This window comes from Pipra filicauda, unplaced genomic scaffold (genome assembly GCF_003945595.2).
Source record: "Pipra filicauda isolate LSUMZ 115617 unplaced genomic scaffold, ASM394559v2 scaffold150_size2825430_pilon, whole genome shotgun sequence".
In the NCBI taxonomy this organism is placed as follows: domain Eukaryota; kingdom Metazoa; phylum Chordata; class Aves; order Passeriformes; family Pipridae; genus Pipra; species Pipra filicauda.
This window is the reverse complement of record NW_024103996.1, coordinates 2,705,920-2,718,465: the sequence shown is the minus strand read 5'-3', so window position 1 is coordinate 2,718,465 and position 12,546 is coordinate 2,705,920. Positions and strand designations below refer to the sequence as shown.

The 12,546-nt window shown below is 42.0% G+C and overlaps 1 protein-coding gene across 2 annotated transcripts in view; it reads left to right on the top strand.

Annotated features, from left to right (window-relative positions):
* The window catches only part of DOCK1 (dedicator of cytokinesis 1), a 277,725-nt gene that overhangs the window by 15,363 nt on the left and 249,816 nt on the right, over positions 1-12,546 (top strand). For both annotated transcript variants that reach the window (XM_039378955.1, XM_027737067.2), the window contains exons 2-3: positions 7,151-7,234; positions 12,213-12,253. In XM_039378955.1, the coding sequence (XP_039234889.1) occupies positions 7,151-7,234; positions 12,213-12,253 (125 nt within the window). The remainder of the gene's footprint in view (positions 1-7,150; positions 7,235-12,212; positions 12,254-12,546) is intronic.

Genomic DNA, 12,546 nt, shown 5'->3' with positions numbered 1-12,546 from the left:
AATCCTGCCAGTTCATGCACATTTGATCCTCTGCCACACTGATTGTGCTGGACTGCCTCCTCTTCCCCTCCAGTGTTTAACTCTTTTCCTTCCCATGACCAGCACACAGCTGGATGTATTTCCTCCACAGCAATATTTATGGTCTGGCAGATTTTGCAAAGGCTTCGGTAGAATTGTTTTGGAATTTCAGTTCATTAATACCAAGTCCATTTTGAACAGTTAAGGCTCAAATGCTCTCCTTGCCTTCCTTGAGGATGTTCCCTGTAGCCCCACCACAGCAAGAGCCAAGTTACAGCTTCCTAGTGTCCCCTGGTGACACGTAGGAAAGCCAAGGGAACATCAAAACTCATTCACTTCGTGATTCTGAGTTACCAGAAGACAGATGCCAAGACATCTGCCACTAGATAGTGTTTTCTGTTAGTCTACATCAGCATCTTGCTTTTTCTGCAGAGCCAGTGTTAAGAGCTCAGGGTGATGTGATTCCTTCTTGCATACAGGGTGTTTCAGTTAATGGATTTCTTAATATTAAAAATCAATTTGGATGTTCTTGATTGTGCTTCTTGTTAGCTGTGCATTATGGCACATTAATAATGCTGTTAAAGTCAATAATTATATATATATATTTATTTTAGCATTAGTTTCAGTTTTACACCCCCAGTACTTTGTGCTGAAGTACTTGGAATACTGATTAGCAAGAAGGAGGAGGGAGAAAGCTGTTAAACAGTGAGTTGGCATCTTACTTCATTAGCTCCCTAAAAATAAAGTGTCTGGTTTAAAAGGGGGAAGGAAGAAAAGCAAGAACCTGAACTTGCTTCTTGGTAATCTTGGCTTGGTCCAGGACTCTTTATTTCACAGAATCACAGTATCAATTAAATTGGAAAATCCCTCCAATATCACCAAGTCCACTCTGTGCCCAATCCCCACCTTGTCCCCCAGCCCAGAGCACTGAGTGCCACATCCTGTTGTTCCTTGGACACCTCCAGGGATGGGGACTCCACCACCTCCCTGGGCAGCCCCTTCCAATGTCTGAACACCCTTTTCTGTGAAGAAATTCCTCCTAATGTCCAATATGATCCTCTCCTGGTGCAGCTTGAGGCAGTTTCCTCTCATCCTGTCCCTTGTTCCCTGGGAATAGAGCCCGAGACCCCCCCTGGCTCCCCCCTCCTGTCAGGGAGTTGGAGAAAGCAAGAAGATCCCCCCTGAGCCTCCTTTTCTCCACTTTTAATTAGTGCAGAAAGGACAAGTGTGCATCTTGTTCTGTCCTACTTGAGCTCTGCCTACAGGATTCATCAGTAAGGTGGTTGTGTTTCTGGAAGACAATATGACTCAAGTTTGGGGATTGCTCTGGATTGATGAAGTTTCCTCAGCTTATTAATTCATGTTGGGTAGTGATAAGACACCAAATGTGATGCAAAACATATTGCTCCCCTGTGCTGCCATCTGTTAGAAAACCTGACATGTCTGCTTATGTTCAGAGAGGCTTGGTGGTCCTTCACTCTCATTGTGTCCTCACTTTGGAAGAGGGAGGACAGGCTGTCACTGCAGGGATTTCAGTTTGAGGGATTCCAGAGTGCAGGGTCAGGATTCTCTCACCCTTGACAGATGCCCTGTGTAGTTCATGGAGGAGAGACAATGCTCTCAGGCTCATGTGGGAATACAGTTCCAGATGAAGCCAGGTGTGTTTCAGGAATTCACTGCTCAGGTGGAGAAGGGGTCAAAGGAATAGTCTTGCCTCTGTAAGGAAAATGAGAATAAATCCTTACTGTCTACTTGAACTTCTTGGATTTGGTCTAGACCTGCAGTAAAAGTCACATCACAGATTTAATCAATAAGATGCAGAGTGTAACTGGGGAGGAGGAACCACAAGCTATGTTTTCTTTGTAGGCTTGGTGGTAACTGTTTCAGGCCTAAGAATTTCTTCAGGCTTCTCCTCTCTTTAGGAAACTCATTTTTTGGTAATGTTTGGATAACAACATAACTGGAATATTGAGAAAGAACTGTGCACCAGGCTTGGTGAGACCAGGAATGACAAAACACAAGGTGACTTCAGATCTACCCTTGATTAATGAAATAGTCATCTTGAACAGTTCTCAGGTGCACCTCCTGACTCCAACACTTCTTTTTTCTTCTTCCTTCTCCTTTGATCTCAGCTGTAGGAATTAGAACCTCATCTGGGTAAGTAGCAGAGGACTAAGGAGTCTCCCTAATGCTGAAAGCAACCACTTCACTTTAGGGAAAATAGGAGTAAAACCTTCAGGTATCTTTGATTTGTAGTGCTAGAGAATTTGCAAAAGACTGCTTTCACTTCTGCATTTTCAGACTACTTTTATTGAAAAGCACAGTTATGATTTGGGGATTTTTTAAAAAGACAGTGTAAAATAAAGCTGAGAATGTGTTAAATGTAGTTTGGTTTCTTTCAGGAGTGTGGAACGATTAATACAGCCCTTAATGCAAAGTAATTCCAGGGAATATTACTCTCTAACATCTTTATGGTATCTTAAGATATCTCACCTTTGATACAGTCAGAGAAAAGCTCCTTCACTATAAATTGATGTTGCCTTTGTTTGCTTTTTCCTTTTTTTTCCTCCTTTGTCACCTCTTTAATTCTTATGTTGCCATCCTCGTTTTTCTAATGTGTGCAGATTAACGAGTGCAGCTCAGGAAAGGTGTTTGTTTTGTATTCTTTAACAGTAAATGGGGTTTTAGTGCAATTACTGTAATGCTCTGTTCATTGTTCCTTCCTTTATCAACTCTTAGAGTAGAAAAAAATGGCTCTTTCTGTGCCCACACTAATTCTTTGCTTTTGGCACTTCAGGGCTCTTGTGTCAATGTGATTTGTGGTTGTGGAGGGAGGAGGAGGAGTAGGGGAGCAGGGAGAGCCTTTACCTGGAGAATCCCTTGGCTGGAAGCGCAGCTGAGGAGGAAAAATACCTTCAGTGGTCTGAAACCTCCTGTCCTGGGTGAGTCATCACACCTGTGGCTTGGGAATGAGTCACTGTGACTTTGTTGTATTTTCATAGAATCCTGTAATGGTTTGGGTTGGAAGGGACTCTTAAGACCATCTCGTTCCACCCCCTGCCATGGGCAGGGACACCTTCCACTAGCCCAGGTTGCTCCAAGCCCTGTCCAACCTGGCCTTGGACACTTCCAGGGATGGGGCAGTCACGGCTTCTCTGGGCAAAGTAATTTAAATAACCTCCCTTGAATAACCTCCAAGTCCATTGCTTGGCAAAGACGTGAACCTATTTTTACTTTTCTTCACATAAACACATCAAACCCACACTGGCAAATCCAACCCTTTCCAGGTGTCCAGCAGCCAACACACAGCTCTGCTTCCTTCTGACTAACTTGGTTCTAAAAGTGGTTGAGGGCTTTGGTCATATTTTGGTATTTATCTACCATTTGGGGAGTAATTTCAGTGAATTTACAGGACTGCAACACTCAAAAGATGAATTTCATACCTGAGGAAATTGTCATGGCAATTTGGTATGAAACAAAAATCACGGAATCACAGAAGGGTTTGGGTTGGAAGGGACCACAAAGATCATCTTTTTCCCACCCCCTGCCATGGGCAGGGACACCTCCCACTAGCCCAGGTTGCTCCAAGCCTGGTCCAACCTGGCCTTGGACACTTCCAGGGATGGGGCAGCCACAGCTTCTCTGGGCAACCTGTGCCAGGGCCTCATCACCCTCACAGCCAACAATTCCTTCCCAAAATCTTATCAAAACCTCTTCTCTGTCAGTGTGAAGCCATTCCCCCTTGTCCTGTCCCTCCAGGCCCTTGCAAATAGTCTCTCTCCATCTTCCTTTTTGTCTCCCTCCAGGTAACTCACCCTGGCTTGGGCTCAGTCATAAATCTTTTGATGCTGGAGGAACCACGTTCTTTATTTTGCTCTGTGTTGTAGCAGAGGTGTTTCTGGTTTATGAGGTTGTGTAACTCCTTTGCCAGAACTTGAGCTGTAATTCTCAGTTTGGGCGTGAAGAGAAGGCCTGAAGTTACCTGTTGTAAATATTCCTAATGCTCCATTTAGTTTAGAGCTCTCCCTGCTGAAAATCTGTCATGCTGAGAACTGGATTTTCCAAATTAAGCAAAACTTAGTTAAAAGAAAAAAAAAAAGGGAAGTTATACTTCAGGTTTTTAAATATTTTAAATGGTGCCTCAGAATACAGTTGTTCAAACAAAATATAAGCATTCCAGTTTCATGCTTTACTCCTCCAAAATTTTGTTTTTTCCTTTAATTAAAGCCTTGTTGTTTGCTCCAATCAAACATTTTCTGTCATAACATCTTTTGATGTCACTGTACATAAAAAAAGGTACCCTGAGAGGGAGTTATCTGCTACCTTGCATAGGAGTAGGCAGTGCAGTGCAAGCCTTGCTTTGTAATCATAGGGTGGAATGCACTTTATAGTTATTTTGGTTGTTTGTTTCAGGATCTGTCAATGCTGCTGCAAGCCAAAAATGTGATTTATTTTTTCTTGCAGACACATTTTTCAGACATATATTTTTAAAGATAAATCATCCCTCCATGGCCATTGCTCCTCAGTCAGTTCAGGGCAGTGGGAGCTGTCTGGGCAGTAATTACCACTTGACGGCTGTTTGTCATCATCAAAGGGTTGGTCATTACAGTGAAGCTCCTGGTGCATGACCCCTGTTATGACAGACACCAGTTAAGACTTCTGGGCATAAATTTTAGTGTCTTTTGTTTGTAGCTGCCTTTGATCCTCAGCGTTACTCCATTTAATGTTTGAGCAGTGCTTGGCTGAAGTGTGAACTGAGTACAGGACTAGTTCGAATCTGTCATAATGGGAATTTTTCCTGACTGGGATGTCTGATTTAAGGCAGTGGGATTGCTTGTCGGGGTTGTGAAGGTTGAAGGCTCTCGTTGGATTAATTTTTGGATGTATGAACATCCTCTGGTCCTCTTGATTTGTGAACCCTGAAGAGATCTGAGTGAACACCCAAAGGGTGACCAACCTTACAAATCTGGGGGAGTTAGGACTGTGTAACTTTGTTTTCCCTGGTATGTAGAAAAGCTGAACTGAAAACATTCCTGATGAGTGTTATCAAGCAGCTGGTCCCACGTGCCGTGTACTCACCATGGTTATCATCCCTCTGCTCAGAGCAGTTTGAAATGGCAATTTTTGTTGATGTGTTTCACAGAAGCCTCTTCTCCTGCAGAATAGCAGTTATGGCTCTCAAATATCATGTGCCAGATATCTGGGAGGGAGGGTTTATCTCTCTTTAATAATGACAAAATTGGCAAAAACATTAGAACAGGAATAGCTTGGCTCGTTGTGATGTCAATAAAAACCTCTTATTACTTTTTAAATCCTTCATTTAAATACTGTTGATATTACTCTCTGCAGTGCACCCAACCTTTATTCCTTTTACCCTGCAGTGTCCTTTTATTCCATTTATAATCTTACACTGTACACTGTGTTTTATCTGCCAAACTGCTTTTTTTATTTATTTACCTCTTAACATTAAAGTCTGTCAAACAGGAGGAGTTGTGCAGAGAAAAGGACCGAGACAGCCCTTTAGGTGTTTGTTTTTGGTAATGCTGTGAGCTGGGATTCAAGAAGTTCTGGGGAGAATAAATAGTAACTCCTGGGGGTTGAAAAGGCAGTCAAGGCCATGGTTGGGCTCCATGCCCTGTCCTTGTGGTGGGATTAGACCTTCTCATGTGCCCACTTGGATGTTCCCTGCACTTGGGGCTAAACTGATTATCAGATTTGAGGTCAAGGAAGTACTTTTTTCTCCAGTTACGAGTTCTTACAGATGTAATTTATGTTGTTGTTCTGTGTAATAGGGCTCTCCCCGGCTTCTTAGGACTGCTTGGGATAGGAGAAAACTGGGCAGGTGAGGGAAGGTGTTTCCTGGGTCTCACTGTTTAATTTATAACTGTGGCTTTTGCTATAAATTTTAAATTTTAGGGATTTGGTTTTGCTTTATTACCTGTAATGAGTGTGGAATATGTTAATGCTCTGTGAACTCTTTCGGTCTGAACACTGGTGAAGATTTCCTGGGAAGGAGAGTCACACCTAACTTATCCAGGTCTTTCTGTTCCAGTTATAGTATCCTGGAGTCCCACTGGAGCACTCCTGAGCAGTGCTGCCCACCAGCCCTGGAAACTGAGGTAGAAAGAAAAGCAGTGGTTGTCTGAGTGGTGGTAGGGAGTTTGGTTGCTATTGTGTTCCAAAAAATGCTGTGATACCCTCAAGAGTTATTACAAACAATAAGAAATTCTGATTCCCAGCTATTTTTGATTGCTAACCTCATTGGAGGGAGTAGCTGCAGTTGCACATTTAGACAGAAACTTCTGTGGATCCACCTTGACTAAAATTCTTTAATTTCAGTCTTGTGAAATAGCAGAGTCGCCGCCTTCGGTCATGAGGACCCTACTTGGTGTGGGGAGATTTTGTTTCCTGCAGAGAGTTTGCTCCATATGAAACATGAAAATTTAGCTTTAGGAATCACAACTGTTTCGTTTTTCAGATTATTAATATTTTTTTTTTCCCAACCAAACCTAGTTTGCAGTGTTATTTGTCAGAAAAATTTCTGCTACTCTCAGTGCTCATGAGTTTCTGGATTTTCTCTTGGGAAGGGTAGGGAGGAGTGGTCTCTGAGTTACTGGGTTTTTTTAATTGTAATTCATTATATGGTGCATTGATGCAATTACCACTGGAATTCAGGAATCCTGGAATCCTGTTTTTAACTATAGTATGCATGCAGTAAACGAATAAAGTGACCGAGAAGTGATTCTTTAGTATTTGTGGTGGTGATTTGAGTTTTAGAAAGACACTCTGTAAGTGTTCTGCGTGTTGAGCTGATAGTGGAAGATGTTGCAGTTCATGACAGAACTGCCTAAAATTTACACACAGTGCTGGAAGATGGGCAAGTACAACAAAAATTAATTGGTTGTATTGCCATGAAGAAGCAAAGCCTTACAAATGGAGTGAGGGCCAGCTTTAGAAAGTGAACGTGTGGCTTTTTTGTTGCAAGGGGAAATATTAATGGATTTAAGAACTTGGCCAAATTTTTCCCGTTTTTTTCTTTACAAAATGATTGAAAAACAGTTATGTGGAGAAACAAAAATCCTAGAAGTTGTGTTGTCTTGCATGTACTGACAGCAGTGTTTCCTCTGTCCAGCTCTCTACAACTACGATGCCAGGGGACCTGATGAACTTTCCTTGCAAATTGGGGACACCGTGCACATCCTGGAAACATATGAAGGTAAGGTGGCAAAAACTGAATTAAACCCAGTATTTTTTCATGACTGCATTCCTTTTTCTGTTCATGACCTTCTGATGGGATCAGGTGGTGAATTGCTAATTTGCTTTTTTAAGGACAAACCCTGTTATTTCTAATGAACACAGAATTAACTGAGTGAAGCCACGTGTGGTCGATGACCTGGTGAATAATCATTTCCTTTTCTGGGGGAGATGGATGTTCTCACAGCTTTATTTGTATGGATTAATTGTAGCTTCTGCCCTATGTTAGAGAAATGATAGATGCTTTTTGGATACTCTCAGGTAATGCAGAAGAACCTGCTGCTAAAAGGAGTTTAATCTGAATTTGAAAGTCACCCGGGTCCTAAATTATTTATGTCTCTCATGTAAGAAGGGTACATGTGTTACAGTGCCCTGCACTGATTTCAGGCTTTTCCAGATGCTTTTCTTGTTTTGATATGAAACTGTAGAAATGTTCCCTGTACCAAAACCTTTCCTCCTTGATCCATGTAAAAGGGAATTTGAATGCTGAGTTTGATAATCAACAGGATGTGGAAATTGTCACAGCACTTTTCAGCTCTTAATTCAGTACCGAGCCAAGCAAAATACAGCTGTTTTATTATATCCTTGAGTTGAAATTTTATGGCATGGTGCAGTTTGGAAAGGTGTAAGGAACACATAACTAATCCCTGTGTGGTTTAAAATCTTGCAACTTCTTTTTTCGTGTGGAAACGTGATTTATTTCAATATATTGATTTAATTTTTTTCTCAAGACATTGATCTTTTGGGAAATCTGTGTGACAAATTTGTTTTCGATATTGGCTTAATTGGATTTTTTTATTATTATATTTACTGAAACAATGTTATTTCAACAAGAGTAACAAGCTCTGCTCATCAGTGTACAATGGAATTTTCTCATTATTCCTGGGCTGGCATTTTCTTGGAGTTGAGCTTTGCTGCTCCAGTGCCAAGTTTGTCTTTGAGCAAAGCAATGGTTCCGCTATCTGACGTTACAAGCTTTAATAAAAATCTAATAATGCAAAGATTTTAAATGCAAATTGAATGATTTAAATATTGCATAGCTTTGTACTTTTATATATAAATAGATTTATTTAATGAACGTGGGAGAAACTCTGAAACCATATCAAATGCTGACTGCTGCCAAGTAAGTGGGACAGTGGAGATGACTCACTTTTCCTCTGGACTGGAATAATGGGAAGACCTTCACACTCCTCTCAGGGCTTCAAGCACATGGGATGAGGTCATGTTAAAAGAAATGCAAATAAGTCAATGTTCTTCCAAACGTGTTTTACAGTGATTACTCATTAAGGCCCTGCTGTGATGGGAAATTAGATCCCATAATTCTTATCTCTCTTGTTCACAGAGCTGCCATTATTAAGTGATTATTTGAGCTGTTTGATCTCCGAGTTCCTTGGTATAAAATCTGTGTAGGTTGTGCCCCAGGAGGTTTCATCCATATCCAGGTGTGTGCCTGGGAACTCACCTGCCCTCAGTCCTGCCCATCCCACTGCTGTCCAATCTCAAGAAAACCCTCCCTAATTATATGAGCATGGGACAGAAAAGGTTTTTGAAGACTCAGTGTTTCCTTTTTACTGAGGATCTGGGATTTTGCTTCTCCAAGGTCTACCCCTTCTCCCTGTATTGAAGGCTGTGGGGAAAACAATTGGCTTCTCTCATGGATACCTGCTGTTATCATGCGTTCTGCTCCTCCCACCCTGCTAGAGATTTGTTACTATTTTGAAATAGTTCTCTGCAATAATTCTTAAGAGTAGTTTTGAAAACTGATGTGTCTGCAGGCTTTGAAGTGGTAGATAGTAGTTGGGGTTTTTTTTGTGTATTTTTTCCCTCTGAATCTGCACTGTTGTCAAGAAAAGCTCATGGGAAATCCTTGCTCAGTTGGTTTTCTCTCTGAAGGCACCAGAGGATGAGCAGCTGAGAGGGCTCAGCCCCACATCCATAGTCTAGAAGAGCTGTTTTAAGGAGAGGCAGGAGTCTGTAGGAGAATGGAATGGATTGCTGAGATGAACTTTGACTGTGTGTGGGAAATAATATTTGCTTTTTTAACTATTAGTACAACTTATTTTGGAATTTGTTTTTATTACTGAACAAAAAACCTGACACATTAAATTTTAATCAAAGAATTGGTTTTTTTTTCCTCTAGAATGCAAGAAAAAAGTGTTCTATTTCATAAATACATAATATGTAGATCCTGTAAATTTGAGGTGTGGTGAGAACAGCTTCTGTTTTACAGGAGTTGGGAGGTTGGAAATGAATGTGCACGTTGCACTGTCAAAGTTTGTGTTCTTCCAGGAACCAAAGTAAAGATGAAGCTACTTTCTAGAGTAATTGATGTTGAAAGTCAAATTAATATCCTTTCTTTCAGGAAGAATTTTAGATAATTTATTCTTCAGTTAGAAAGAATATTCTTATTCCTTCTAACATGAACCTTAAGGAAAGACCAAACAAAGCCATATGAATTTGTAAATATCCTTCATTTTGTAGCAGATATCCCAAAACAGCTATTTATCACAATCTGGGTTAGTACTTGCCAGATCTTTATTGTCTTAATTCTGTTTCTTTACGTTATTTGCTGGAATGGGCCAAAACCCATGGTCACTAAATGTGGCTTATTAAGGTGAATGCCTATGAAATGTAACAGAAAATCAACCTCAAACCCAAGGTTGTGTGTTTGAGCATCAGTTGATTTCTGGTGCTGTTGTGAGAAGGGGGTTTGGGTTCCCAAATACGGATTTTCAAATAAGTTATTCCCGATACTTTGAGAACGTTTTAGTTCTTGGTTGCAGGTTTTTTTTTTTAAATGCAGCAAATACTTTCTCTGTGTAACTGTTTAGTAAAGAGATGCATCGTTCAAGAGTAAGCAAATATTTGAATGTCTTTTGCAGCTTTAACAGAGAAACAAGTATTTCATTGGTCTCTCCCCTTAGCTGAGCATTTATGTGGATCCGTATTTCCAGGCATTATATCCTGTAATATTTGTTAAGGTTGAGGCCTGGCCTCAAACACGTCCAGGGATGAGGCAGCCACAGCTTTTCTGGGCAATCTGTGCCAGGGCCTCCCCACCCTCACAGGGAAGAATTCCTTCCCAGTATCCCATCTAACCCTGCCCTCTGGCACTTTGAAGCCGTTACCCCTTGTCCTGCCACTGCAGTTCCAGATGGAGAGTCCTTCTCCAGATTCCTTGTAAGCCCATTTGGATACTGGAAGATTGTTCCTCACATCTGATCTAAATCTACTCTGCTTCATCTTAAGGCCATTCTCCCTTGTCCCATCCCTCCATGCCCTTGTCTCAAGTCCCTCTCCAGCTCTCTGTGAGCCCCTTTAGGCACTGGAAGGGGCTCCAGGGTCTCCCTGGAGCCTCCTCTTCTCCTGGATGAACAGCCCCAGCTCTCTCATGATTTTGGGTAGTTGATAAGAGATGACTTCATGCATTTAAATGGCATTGTGTGTATTCATGGCAAGCCCCAGTGCCTCCAGTTGAGTCAGTGAGAGCTGCATTGGAAATTTTGGCTCCCCAGTGCACAGCTCCAGGCTGGATACCCGGCACCAGCTCCATCCAGCTGCCAGCTGCCAGGGAGGAGCCTGGTTGGACCTGCCTGGCCACACTGGGACCTGTGCAATGAGCAGGAGTGCAACCAGTTCTCCAAGGCAGATTTTGGCTGCTCTCTTATCTGTGATCCTTGGAGCAATTCCTGCTGGCTGCAAAGCTCCAGGAAGCAGAGGTTTGACCACGAGGAGCTCTCTTTGCTACGTGGTTTTTAATCAGTGTGGTGTCCTGAGGCAGCACAGAAGATGGGGTGGGAGAAGAGATACTGTGATTGTGTGTTCTTCAGTTTGTACAGTGCATTTGGGCAGAGTTACGGTGTTTAGCAGACTGTAGAACTTCAAAACGTTGGTTTATTCCTATAAAACTGAGGGAATTCAGTTATTTAATAGCACTGGGATCTGTGTGTGTGGGTTTCAGCCAGTGGAGTTAACGGTGGCAGAAATGTTTTATCTTCTCTGCACCTGAGCTAGAAGCTGGGAGTGTTCATTTCAGCAGCAGTTGTTGTTGATATTCCTCTGAAGGCAGTGGAAATGTGAGATGTGAGGCCAGTGCAACTTCTGTAGGGAAGTGAACTGTGATGGCTGTAGACCCCAAATCTGAGAAGATGGCACTAACCTTCCCCAGGTGAACATGGGGGATGAGCTCCTGGTGGAGTGCAAAGGTGATGAATCACTTCACCTTTTGCTGCAGGAGAGCAGACTGAAAAATCCCGTGTGCTTGAGCCTTTAATTTGTGCTTCTAGTCCCAGAGTGTGCATAATGAATTTGTCAGCATGTGCTGACTTCACTGAACTTTCTTCCTGCCCCAGCTGTTACTGGTTGCAGTTTCTTTTCCACATTTGCTTTGTGATCTCTCCATCCTCGCCCAGAGATGGATGCTTTGCTGTACAAAACCCCTGTTTGTGTGGCTCAGTTTGCATCCAGGCTCAGTTTTCCAAGAGGGCTCCTTGCTTTTATATTTTGATGTGTGAACCATAAATCACAAAGTATTCTTGTATTCTGATGAGATGGCTAAAGGCTGATCTACATTTCAGAACTTGCAGTTGTGCATTTTCAATAGGTTTTAAAATTGAACCAGTCAAACAGCACATTTTTGTAAATTTAATGCTCTTGAGGTGGTTTTTTGTTTATGTTGGTGAATTAGTAATTAAAATTAAGTGGATGGTAATTAAACACATAATGTAAACATCCATCTCTGTCATGTCTTGTCCATCAGTTTGATCATCGTCACTGGGATTTTTACAACCTCCAAGATGACTTGTTTTATCCAGGTTATTAAACCTGTAGAAAATTGAAATTCAGGTGGGATGTGCAGGGGTGAAACATCATCAGAAACCTCTGTGCTGGTGAGCTGGGAGGTGACATGAATGAACTTTTTCATGCTTTTTCCCTTCTAGGTTGGTACAGAGGTTACACACTACGGAAGAAATCCAAGAAGGTGAGTGTTGCCAGAGCAAGGTGCTCATTTTTTTCCTGAACAGAGATGAATTTGTGGCATTGGGTGTGTTGATTTGTGGAGATCTTGTGTGCTGGTCAACACGTGTCCACTGGGCCCTGATCACTGCATTCCCAAGCTCTGCTCAGTGTGAATTTTCCAGGGTTAAAAAAAAGAAAAGGAAACTTATTTTAGCAAGGCCCAAAAGGTGAGTTGTATATCCAGCTCTGGGGGCCCAGCTCAGGAAGGACATGGACCTGTTGCAGCAAGTCCAGAGGAGGCCACTGAGGTGATCA